We start from the raw sequence: 12,694 nt of genomic DNA, 5'->3' as shown, positions 1-12,694 counted from the left end.
TTACTCTGGCTGACCTTAATAAGGCATGAAAGGCAATCAGGGTGCAGATAGAGACATTAACCACCCACTGCCTCTCCTATGACAGGAGCTCAGACAAAACAGCTGATCATTTATCCTCATATAGATCTGTGTGCTGCACATTTATTTCATGAACCAGTGATCATCATTCCCAGATGGTTGTAGCAATGAAAATAAAGTGTGGTTTAAAAGTGAATTTAGCATTTTTGTTCATTGTATATGAGCATGGTATATGCTCTCATGCTCCTACTCTTTTATTTTTAAACTAAAAAGGACAGAACAACTGTGTCCTTTGTGACCTATATAGGAGTCCCTAGCATTCCAGGCCATATATATATATATATATATATATATATATATATATATATATATATATATATATATATATATATATAGAGAGAGAGAGAGAGAGAGAGAGAGAGAGAGAGAGAGTGAGAGTCAAGTTTTTTAAAGCGCTTTTCACAACAGACATTGTCTTATATATATATATATATATATATATATATATATATATATATATATATATATATATATATATATATATATATATATATATATATATACACATACAGTGAGGCAAATAAGTATTTGAACACCCTGCTATTTTGCAAGTTCTCCCACTTAGAAATCATGAAGGGGTCTGAAATTGTCATCGTAGTTGCATGTCCACTGTGATAGACAGGTGTTCAAATACTTATTTGCAGCTGTATCATACACATAAATAGTTTAAAATCATACATTGTGATTTCTGGATTTTTTTAGATTATCTAAAAAATCCAGAAATCACAATGTATGATTTTTAAACTATTTATGTGTATGATACAGCTGCAAATAAGTATTTGAACACCTGTCTATCAGCTAGAATTCTGACCATCAAAGACCTGTTACTCTGCCTTTAAAATGTCCACCTCCACTACATTTATTATCCTAAATCAGATGCACCTGTTTGAGGTCGTTAGCTGCATAAAGACACCTGTCCACCCCATACAATCAGTAAGAATCCAACTACTAACATGGCCAAGACCAAAGAGCTGTCCAAAGACACTAGAGACAAAATTGTACACCTCCACAAGGCTGGAAAGGGCTACGGGGAAATTGCCAAGCAGCTTGGTGAAAAAAGGTCCACTGTTGGAGCAATCATTAGAAAATGGAAGAAGCTAAACATGACTGTCAATCTCCCTCGGACTGGGGCTCCATGCAAGATCTCACCTTGTGGGGTCTCAATGATCCTAAGGAAGATGAGAAATCAGCCCAAAGCTACACGGGAGGAGCTGGTCAATGACCTGAAAAGAGCTGGGACCACCGTTTCCAAGGTTACTGTTGGTAATACACTAAGACGTCATGGTTTGAAATCATGCATGGCACGGAAGGTTCCCTGCTTAAACCAGCACATGTCCAGGCACGTCTAAAGTTTGCCAATGACCATTTGGATGATCCAGAGGAGTCATGGGAGAAAGTCATGTGGTCAGATGAGACCAAAATAGAACTTTTGGGTCATAATTCCACTAAACGTGTTTGGAGGAAGAAGAATGATGAGTACCATCCCAAGAACACATCCCTACTGTGAAGCATGGAGGTGGTAGCATCATGCTTTGGGGGTGTTTTTCTGCACATGGGACAGGGCGACTGCACTGTATTAAGGAGAGGATGACCGGGGCCATGTATTGCGAGATTTTGGGGAACAACCTCCTTCCCTCAGTTAGAGCATTGAAGATGGGTCGAGGCTGGGTCTTCCAACATGACAATGACCCGAAGCACACGGCCAGGATAACCAAGGAGTGGCTCTGCAAGAAGCATTTCAGGGTTCTGGCATGGCCTAGCCAGTCTCCAGACCTAAACCCAATAGAGAATCTTTGGAGGGAGCTCGAACTCCGTGTTTATCAGCGACAGGCCAGAAACCTGACTGATCTAGAGAAGATCTGTGTGGAGGAGTGGGCCAAAATCCCTCCTGCAGTGTGTGCGTTTGAACTCTGTAATTGCAAACAAAGGCTACTGTACCAAATATTAACATTGACTTTCTCAGGTGTTCAAATACTTATTTGCAGCTGTATTATACAAATAAATAGTTAAAAAATCATACATTGTGATTTTTTAGATTATGTCTCTCACAGTGGACATGCACCTACGATGACAATTTCAGACCCCTCCATGATTTCTAAGTGGGAGAACTTGCAAAATAGCTGGGTGTTCAAATACTTATTTTCCTCACTGTATTTACTTTCATTCCTCCTGCACATTTCCACATCCCCACATTTTCAGAAATTTTTGGTACTAAACTGTTTCTATCTATCTAATCTATTTTTCGATAAAGGATACAGACTAAAGATGGGCTGGATTCTTTTTTTTTTTTGCTTATTTTTCCTGTCGAAGCATCCCAGTGCCTTTTAAGGTATGCATGTCCCTCTGTAACCTGATTATGTATCCAGTGAGATGATGAGGTCATCTGATCTCTACTCAGAGCGACACAACTTCTCAGTCCTCACCTGCTCAGGTATCCCCCTATCCCTTTGAAATAGAGAGAGAGAGAGAGAGAGAGAAAGAGAGAGAGAGTGAGAACGAGAGCACGAGAGAGCGAGAGAGAGAAAGATATGTCTAGTTATTGGGAAAGACACAGAGTAGTGCTTGAACATGTGGATGAACAAAGCATGAGGATACTATAACATTTTCGGGGTAAGTAAGACTAAGGATCTTAAAATAGTTCTGTTGTCATCGGTGGCAAAAAAATAAAACCCTCATGAAAATAGCCTAAATGGTCCTGTTCTACTGCCAGCTCATTCTCATATCTAAGAAAATCTGATAATAGTCACAGTATAATGTTAAATATGTTATACAATATATGCTTTATGATCATTTTATAATATACAAATATTGTACACATTTGCCCTTATTTAAAATTCTTATTTGCTAAGATATTACTTTGCACTACGTTCTTTTTCCCAAATGTAACCAGTGCTATGACATCTCATATCCCAGTATGCATGATACAATTCTGACAAACCCAATATATATTTCTTTGTGCAAAGATAATTTATGATTTAAAAGCAGAAATAATAAAATATTTGTATATATGTATGACTTAAAAGCAGAAATATAACAATATTTTTTTGTTCTTTTATCTGGCAGTTCTTTGTCATTGTGTGTCTGTTAACATAAAATTTTCTTTACCATCTTCTTTCACATTTAGTCCTAATGGCTTTGTGAAAAGCTATGTGAAAACGTTAATGGCTGACCCAGAGGTGGATGTCAGAATCGAGCTTGAGGATGAGGTTCTAGAGGCTCCACTAACAGGTGGAGGAGAGACTGGAGTCTCACACGAACACGTGAGAGTCTGGTCGATCATAACTATTCTTATGTACACTCTGACGGTTACATATCTAAGTCCATCCCTCCATCAATAGCCATGCCATAAAATACTGATTCTTTTAACAGGTTGGCAAGATTCAAGAAATGGAAAATGCTAAATTAGAGGTGGTATCTGTTGGAGATCATCTATCTGTTGGAGATCATGATCTTTCTGCTTCCACTCCTCCACTTGAGAGCCAAAATGAAGAAAACATCATCGATAACCCAGGCTCTGAGAGTGCAGAGCAGACAGAACCTTCCAACAATGTCCAAGTCCAATGTCCAAGTTCAGGAATGCCTGTTACTAAAGTCCAACCATTTCTGTCAGGTAAGTAAAAGCAAAAGGAACCAAGTATTTTCATTGATTGTTGAAAACATTAAATATCATGGGACAAACACAGGGCAGTTCAAATTCGTTTCATTTTTTATATCCTTATTTACTTATTTACTCATATGGACACCAAAATATTAAGAACACAAAGAAATGACATTTCTCATACCATTAGCTTGCTTCCCTTACTTCTTTTTTGAAAGCTATTTTTTACATACACAACTACTCACATCAGCAAAACAACCAGAGATCAATCATTTTATGCAAATATGGAGCAACTTTTTGCATTATTAACTACCAGTTTTACCACATACTGATAAAAGTTATCAGTAGAAGATACTCATATTGTAGACTTTGTATTTGTATCAATGCATGTGTGAATATACTGTAGCATATAGCAGATATATGTAGCAGATATGAAAACATCTTTCAAACCTCTAAAAAAACATGGTTATAAAAAAAAACAATAATAAAATCACACCTTTTGGTCACCGGAGTCCAATCCTTATTCAGTCCTTGTTTCTTTCAGTTGCTCTGGTATTTCTGCCCTCTTTGAAACTCTTTAAAGTATACATTTACATTACAGAGATATAAGGGACATTTGCTGACTAAAGGAATTTTTGTGTTGGAACATCCTCTGATAGAAAAACACTGTTATACATGGCCAAATAACAGGTTTTTTTATTTTATTTAAAGAGTGCAGGAGAACTGTAATGCCAAATGTATATATGCTCACAGTAGTATGCTCATGATCTCTACCCTTTCTAATCTCCACCCCTCAAAGGTGATCAAGCAGAAGACAAAACACTCAGAAGTCGTTTATTTGCACGAAGAATGGAACTTTTAATTGGAGTCTGTGTGTTGCTCATTGTTACCCTTATCTTTGCCATTGGTCTGGGAGGTGAGTGTGTGACTCCTTGGCCTGTCCAGTAGCACCTACTGGCTGTGGCTGTTGTAAATAATTAACAGCTATGATTATATTGCACAACCTGATGGCCACGGATCAAAAACTTTGAGATGACCGGAACTATGGTTGAATAGGCTGATTCAATCCTGTGGTCTCAGATATCTGTATCGTCTGACTAGTGATGTATGGATGCCAGTAAATAATGCAATAGCTTAATTCTACATGAGATTATTACACATTCATTGTGTCATGTAAAAGTGGATCCATATTATTACTCACAGTATTGCATCCATTCATTTATGTAAATAGTCATCCTAGCTATATTCAGAAAAAGATTCCTGGGATGAGCCCAAGGCCAGTGTTTCTAAATATAGCAGTAGTGCTTAGTATTCGGTATTCAGGTGAAATATAATATGTAATATTGTCTAATATGTCCCCTATCTCCACATTTTTCTCATGTCTCAGTGGGTCTAAGCTGTAGAGGGAAGTTCCGGTGCAGCTCATCTCACTGTGTCAGCATCTCAGCACAGTGTGATGGACATATAGACTGTGAACATGGCGAGGACGAGCTCAGCTGTGGTGCGTACAATGCTGCTCTCGGTGACTAATCTATAAGCATTTCTGAAGCAAAACAGGAATAGAAAATGTTGAATGGTAATAGCCATGGTAAACATTCCTTCTCTGTTGGGTAGTGCGTGTGAGTGGAAAGCGTTCAGTGCTGCAGGTGTTAAGTGGAGGAGTCTGGAGCACTGTGTGTTCTGAAACATGGGACTCTGATCTGGGCTTCTCTGCCTGCAAACAGCTGGGATACTCCAGGTAAAACTGCAGTACGAGAAAAGCTGTAAGTGAGATCTGGGGTTACATTGTTGTGGCTGGGGAGGTTAGAAATGAAGCTTCCTCTGGATTTTCAAATTCCCACCTATTGGTTAGCGCGCGTCTATTACACAATAACACAGTCTAGCATGGGCTTTCTTTAAGACAGAACTTGTCCGAGCTGATACAACATTACAGAGCAGCTAAACACTCTAAAGAATGGTCTAACTACCCACTGGCTCATACATGAGCTCTCAAAAGCCTAATGAGTGCTACCACTTTCCTCTCTCTGACTCTAAGACACTATTGGAAGCTTGATCAATTACTTTATCCCTGCAAATCTGTCCAAATTGACAAAAAGATATAGGTAAGACATTTATGCTGACCCTTTAGACCCTGTTTTTACCTGGTTATTTTATGCTTCTTGTATTTGGATTGAATCTTGATTTTACATTGCATTTATAGACTTGTATTTAAATGTTAACATTCATGCAAACTTGCAATATTGATATTTCTTTCCATTAATGTTATGGAACTAATACATGCTTTATAGTTTCACAGAAAATATTTGTAATACCATTTTCCAAATTTCCAAAAGAGACCAATAGGCCATTCATCAACTAGAAGCTTTTTTCATTGGTTTTTTTTTTTTAGTGTGGATGATGGATATATACAGTTTTTATTAGCTTGTAATATTTTGGGAGTGTTTCACTCATATGCGGTTTGGAGATACATGTATGTGTTTCTATACACATAAGTAATGTCCATCTGAAATACATATCAGATCTCTTGAAATTGAAAGTCTGCATAATGTGCATGTGTTCAATACATTTACACCTGAATTTATCTGTGGATAATCCTTATATGATATATCACTCTGATACTCAAGGTGGATGCACAACTGCAAATAAGATGTCACACTTTCCTTATAGACATTTATATAGCTGTGAAATCTCTAAAGAGAACTCTGGTCTTATTTTTTATAGCACTGAATTTACACCAAAAGAAACTTATAAACGATTCAATTGGTTTTGCTTATCTTTAGTATGTTTTTACTAATAAACTATATTTTTACAAGATTTTTACACCTGTTGTGTTACCTATTATTCTTGCCTCTTGTAGTTATGTGGAGTCTGGTTCCCTTCTTCTCACCTCGATTGAACAAGACCTTCAGGACAATCTAGTGTCTATCATCCCAAGCCAGCTGAATCCCCTGCATCCGATCAAAATACACAACATAACCACTCTGAGGTGTGAAACAGTTTTTATGAGTACAATATATTTTTATATATGAGGCAATGAACAGACTGGGATCATTTGAGTGACTGACTAACACTTTTCACAGCAGATTTAGAATTCAGACCATATCCAGGAATTGTACAACTCACAAAATACTAAGAGAAGTTGCTTAAGAGTTGTTTAAGTCTTCATCCCCCTTGAACAACCTTTAAATAACTAAACTGAATTTAACTAGAAAGAATTTAACAAACTATACTGATTTTCCCAAATTCAACATTGTGAAATATTTTGTGTAGTTTTATGATCCAGTCAAATTTGATTGGACTTTCATTTTCATTTTCTAACACAACAAAATACAAGAAAAGAGGTTCAAGGGGGAAGGGTGGATACTTACACCAAACTGTGTATAAAGATAAAAAGAGAACAAATGAGCCATAATTAGCGTTAGACTATAAACACTACTTTAGTACCATTCAGAGAGGTTCCTATCAACTACGCTTTAAAGAGTTAAATGGTCTTTGCTTTCTGTGGGCTCACATTTCTTCATGTGTAATTTAAAACGCAGCACTTTCCCTCCATATAAAAAATGCATTTTGGCAGCTTTCCATCACTACACAGAAACACACAGGCAGACAGTCATGCACGTCAGACCAAAGGTTTGTGCACAACCTTGCTTAGTTTTTTCAAGCAACAGCATTAATTCAAGTCAAGGTTGTTTAACCTGGCAAGGCCATTATAATGCAACATCTCAGTTTTATAAATAAAATAACTGCACATAGATCTGAAAAAGAGCGTCTGCCAAATGCTATTAATATAAATGTAAATACAGTGCATTGATGTGCTTATAATGCTTCTTTTTTAATTCAACAGTATGTTAGCAGATCATTCATAGAGACAGGTCTAGTGGATGTGCCATAAATAATCAATGAATTATAAGACTAATCATTAAAGCATTAGTTTATGAGGAAGCAGCTACTTGTGCCTGATATAACTTGTTTTATGGACATTTCACAACATGGAATGTAAATATAAACAGGATATTACATCATTCTTTAATAAATAATGTTTTTGAAAACCAGCTATTTGTTGGCTACAGAAAATCTGCAGTATAATAATAATTTATCAGGGCCACATGACACCAGTCAGACTTTGATTATTTTCTTAAACATCACATCCCTTCATGTTTCTTCATCATTTAATTTTAGAAGGATATATACATATTCTACTATTCTACATATTTACACTATTTGTTTTACTGTAGTTACTAGGTAATTTGTAGTTACTATTTATTATTTTATTTTATAAATTGTAAATTGACCCTTTTCTTTCTTTTTTTAGTAAAACTGAATGTACATCAGGCAAAATCATAACTTTAAGATGCTTGGGTGTGTATATACATCTATCTCTCTCTCTCTCTCTCTCTCTCTCTCTCTCTCTCTCTCTCTCTCTCTCTATATATATATATATATATATATATATATATATATATATATATATATATATATATATATATATATAATTTTTTGTTTGTTTGTTTTTTATATTATGTAGGAGTGTTATATTTAATAACACAATTTCATGGGAACTATCAAGAAACCTAAAGGATCCTGTAGACTATGTTAACCTTGCAATATATGACAGTCACAGTGGGATATCATCTTAATTTTTAATTATGGAAAACCTGTGACAACAGAGGCTGTCACTACAAAGTTTAACAAAACATGTAAAAAAATTATTTTAAAAAATTATTTTTAAATAAGTCCAAAATCAGCTTAATGCTAAGGATCCAGTTTAAGGATACACGTTTCTTGTAGAACATTTGGAAAAATGTAAAATACTAAAGTGAACAACAGGAAACAAAAAGTTATGTGCATGATAGATCGCTCTCTCTCTCTCTTTCTCCCTCACACACACACACACACACACACACACACACACACACACACACACACACACACACACACAAAATAGTTGTAAAAATTTGAATAAACATTAGTTACTTTGAGTGTGTGTGTGTGTGTGTGTGTGTGTGTGTGTGTGTGTAGAGTGTGGCTCCCGGCCTCAGTACAGTGCACGTATAGTTGGGGGAAATCTGTCTCAAGAAGGTCAGTTTCCGTGGCAAGTGAGTCTTCAATTCCAGAATGAGCACCTGTGTGGAGGATCTATTATAGGAGCTCGGTGGATATTAACAGCTGCACACTGTGTGTATGGGTAAGTGTGCATGCACACACACACACACACACACACACACACACACACACACACACACACACACACACACACACACACTTTGCTATCCTTGTGAGGACTTTTAACTGAAACTATGATTAGTGTAGAAATAAATTGCTATGCCTACATCTAAATTGTTCTTTCTGAAAGAAAATTATTTGACTTTTACTATAGCCTTTTATCTACACACCTTTTTCTGAGAATATTTTTGTCTTGTTTTGTCTATCTCAGTTTTGCATTCCCCCCTCTTTGGACGGTGCTCGCTGGACTCACAGAGCAACCATCTACTGGAGCTAAGTATCTCGCTGTGGAGAAAATTATTTATCATGGCCGCTATAGGCCAAAAGGTCTGGACTATGACATTGCCCTGCTGAAACTGTCACAGCCACTTACCTTCAATGGTAATTTGTATTAATACTGACCAGTCTGGTAAAATATCAGTTATAACAGTAAAGTTTACTTATGGTGTCACTGTGCATGGTGTGCATGATTTATTTTAATGGTTATTGAAGGCTTTTCCATGTTTTTATCAGTTGTTGTTGTTCTTCCTCTTCTCAGGCTATATTGAGCCCATCTGCCTGCCAAACTTTGGAGAGGAGTTTGAGGATGGAAGATATGCTGGATTTCAGGATGGGGAGCCACAGATGATGGAGGTGAGTCCATGGACCCAGTATAATAACTATAATTTTCTTTTTTTCTGAAAACATTGTTGGAAGTCACACAGACATTCAAACACTTAATGGGCAAACAATAACATGCACTGTGTGGAAATTTGCAAAAGGAATAATGTTCATATTTAAATTCTGGAATTATATATAGGGTTCATCTTTTTTAATGAATGCATTTAGTTGCACTTCAGTGTTTACAAGAATTTTTATGCCACAATGCTGTGTATGTTTTACACATGTACACATCTCCAGTGCAAGAAAATATTGTTTATACCGTATGTAATTATTGTATATATATATATATATATATATATATATATATATATATATATATATATATATGCATAACATTTTGAATGTGAGAAAATTCACTGTTGGACCTGATATTTGATTATCCTCAAAAAATAACAATAAGGTAATATGAGCTCCTGAAAAGTTCTTACATTAAAACAACTGCTAGACTGTCTGCTTTTGTTTACAGATCTTTACATAGGCATAATGGACACCCAGGCACATCAAAACCATAAGCACTTTGTCAAAAAATCGTTACGTTTAAGGTCTTAAAGTATGCTTTGACCATGAGATTGTGTTTTATAGCAGATCAACATAATGCATGAAATCATCTGTTATTATCATCCAGCATAGAAAAATATAGTTAAATTTGAATGATGGTGTGGTCAAACAACCCATTGGTCTGTAGTTATGTAATCAATGTAAAACATAATAATGCTAAAGATTTCTAACAAGCAGGAATATGCAAAAAAAAGGAATATCACGATGCTTCAATTTATATGTGGCAAGTAAAAACCTCTATTTATTTATGTTACTGGTCTTTGAAATCTTTCATGTAAACTCAATGTAAACACTGACCAACATTAGTGATCTGATTTTATTTGCCACAATATGTAGAAAAGTTTTAATAACAACAAAATGGAATTTTTTTAAAAATAAATAAATAAATGGTTGTGTTTTAAATCTACACCTCTCTTCAGGATTTTTCAGCTTTGGCATAAATCCTATCCTCTCACTCTGTCTTTTCTAAGCCAATTATTTGCAATTTATCAATTTATCAAATTTTCATATTTGAAATTTATCAATTTATCAAAATTGTGGATTTTGTTTAGTTTGTTCTGCTCATATACAGGAGATATAGCAAAGTAGAGTCCCAAATCTGTGCATCCTATAATGCAGTGCATTGATTACTTAATACTCAGGTGAAGCAAGTTCATCTCTGCATTCTGCGAGGGTCCCGCTGATCTCCGCCAAAGCATGCAGTCAGCCTGAAGTCTATCAAGGCTACATCTCCCCTGGCATGATCTGCGCTGGTTACCTAGAAGGGGGAACCGACTCCTGCCAGGCAATTTCAGAAACTAATGCATTCTTAAATACCTAGAAAGTTCTGTACACTGTGAACAAGTTTCTGTTTTAATGTTTGTTAATCTGCACGCATATCGTCTTGATGTTGCATATATTAAGTAACAACAAAAATTCAGATATGACTTTGATATCCAACAAATATCGGATATTAAATATACAATTTTACAATTTTTTTCTTTAATGAACCTAAACCTCTATATGTGGTTAAATTCTTCAGAATTCAGTATAATGTTTATTAGGGAGAATATTATTGAGGGAATATTCTACATTCTTTAGCTAAACTGTTTTTTCCCTGGTAAATATCTTGCAGGGGGACAGTGGTGGTCCCCTGGCCTGTGAGGACTCATCTGTGTGGAAGCTGGTGGGAGCAACAAGCTGGGGTCAGGGCTGTGCTGAGAGAAACAAACCTGGGGTGTATACCGCATCACACAAGCTCTTACCTGGATTCATCAGCAAATGGAGGTTAGTTAAACAAGAGCAATTAAAAGCATCAATATCCATTACATCTATCTATTTATGAAGAAATAAAAATCTGTCATAAGTAACATTTCAGACACAATATGGCCAAATGATCTGTACATTTTTACTCCACTAACAGAAATCAATCCGGAAGAAGCCACACCCACTTTATAGCTCTCATACTGACTTATACATTCCTGTTTAAAGTGCTTCTCCCTTCTTCCATTTTATATTCATCTGACGATTTAAAGTTCAAAGTGAAATTCCTCAAAATATAGAAAAGTAATTTGTCATGTCAGCTGATAATGTCTAATAATGTGCTTCAAGCTAGGCAGTGGTAATTCATACGATAAATACAGAGGAGCAGAGTGAAAAGTCCCAGTACGGTTACTCTATATAGAAGCACTTTTGGAACACTGCTCATCCAATCCAATTAGTGAACCGGAGCTAAATAGAAACATATGTAGCCCATCATATCTGATGTTTATAAACAGAGAGGAGACTCAGGTGAAGCCATTTGGATGAAGGGAGACAACATGATCTTAGGGATCATTTCTATTCTCAGTGTAAGATTATATCAAAATATATCAAAAGCCGTTAAATGTTTTATTCTTATTGGTATGAAGGTGTTGACAGCAGCTCTGACAGTAAAGAATGAATAATTTATAGGAATAATTTATTATTTAAATAGTAATCGACTATATAACAATTAGTTGCAACCGAACACTAGTGTACTTAACATAATAATAGATAATGTTATTATTTCCTTGCAGAGAGAAGAAACACTAAATCCTTCTCCAATCAGCTCAGACAACTGAAATGAGTCCAGATTTTACATCCTGTGCAGCTCGTCTAATGATCGAATACAAACAGTGTTATCAATGCTAGAATGTGCGCTGGAATTTGCTACAGGCTTTAATAACCACGTACGGCTTTACATTGAACACAGAGAGAAATCTTCCGAATTTCAAAATGTTGACCTGAACGAACAGAAATACTGAGGTGAAAATTTTGCAATGTTTAAGAGCAAGCATTTTTTTATATATATATATATTCAGATTCTTCTATCAAATGAAATAAACTGTTTCGGAAACAACACTAATGACTGAATATCATTGTGTCCGCAAGGTTCACTAAGCCTCTAGTGTGTGGTAGGGCATAAATCTTCCCCAGCATTGAGGAAATTGCAGTACAAAATCCTTGTTAATTAATACATAATGTATGAAAGGGATTGAGATTGTGCACATGAAATGGTAGCTAGAGACTATAATTTTAGACAACAGTGAGATGTTTATCATTTATGAAAGGCAA

General features: G+C 35.8%; 1 protein-coding gene across 1 annotated transcript; it reads left to right on the top strand.

Annotated features, from left to right (window-relative positions):
• The first annotated feature begins 3,239 nt into the window (after positions 1 to 3,239).
• tmprss3a (transmembrane serine protease 3a) lies at positions 3,240 to 12,407 on the top strand. The gene is given in 13 exon segments (XM_046844931.1): positions 3,240 to 3,338; positions 3,448 to 3,688; positions 5,064 to 5,198; positions 5,291 to 5,414; positions 6,534 to 6,662; positions 7,989 to 8,035; positions 8,696 to 8,861; positions 9,111 to 9,280; positions 9,438 to 9,488; positions 9,491 to 9,532; positions 10,762 to 10,904; positions 11,235 to 11,386; positions 12,157 to 12,407. Coding segments are annotated over 13 exon segments (1,515 nt in total). The 3' UTR covers positions 12,173 to 12,407.
• Positions 12,408 to 12,694: the final 287 nt, after the last annotated feature.

Source organism: Silurus meridionalis, chromosome 3 (assembly GCF_014805685.1).
Source record: "Silurus meridionalis isolate SWU-2019-XX chromosome 3, ASM1480568v1, whole genome shotgun sequence".
Lineage (NCBI taxonomy): Eukaryota > Metazoa > Chordata > Actinopteri > Siluriformes > Siluridae > Silurus > Silurus meridionalis.
The sequence above is the reverse complement of the archived record's forward strand: the minus strand, read 5'-3'. Positions and strand labels throughout refer to the sequence as shown.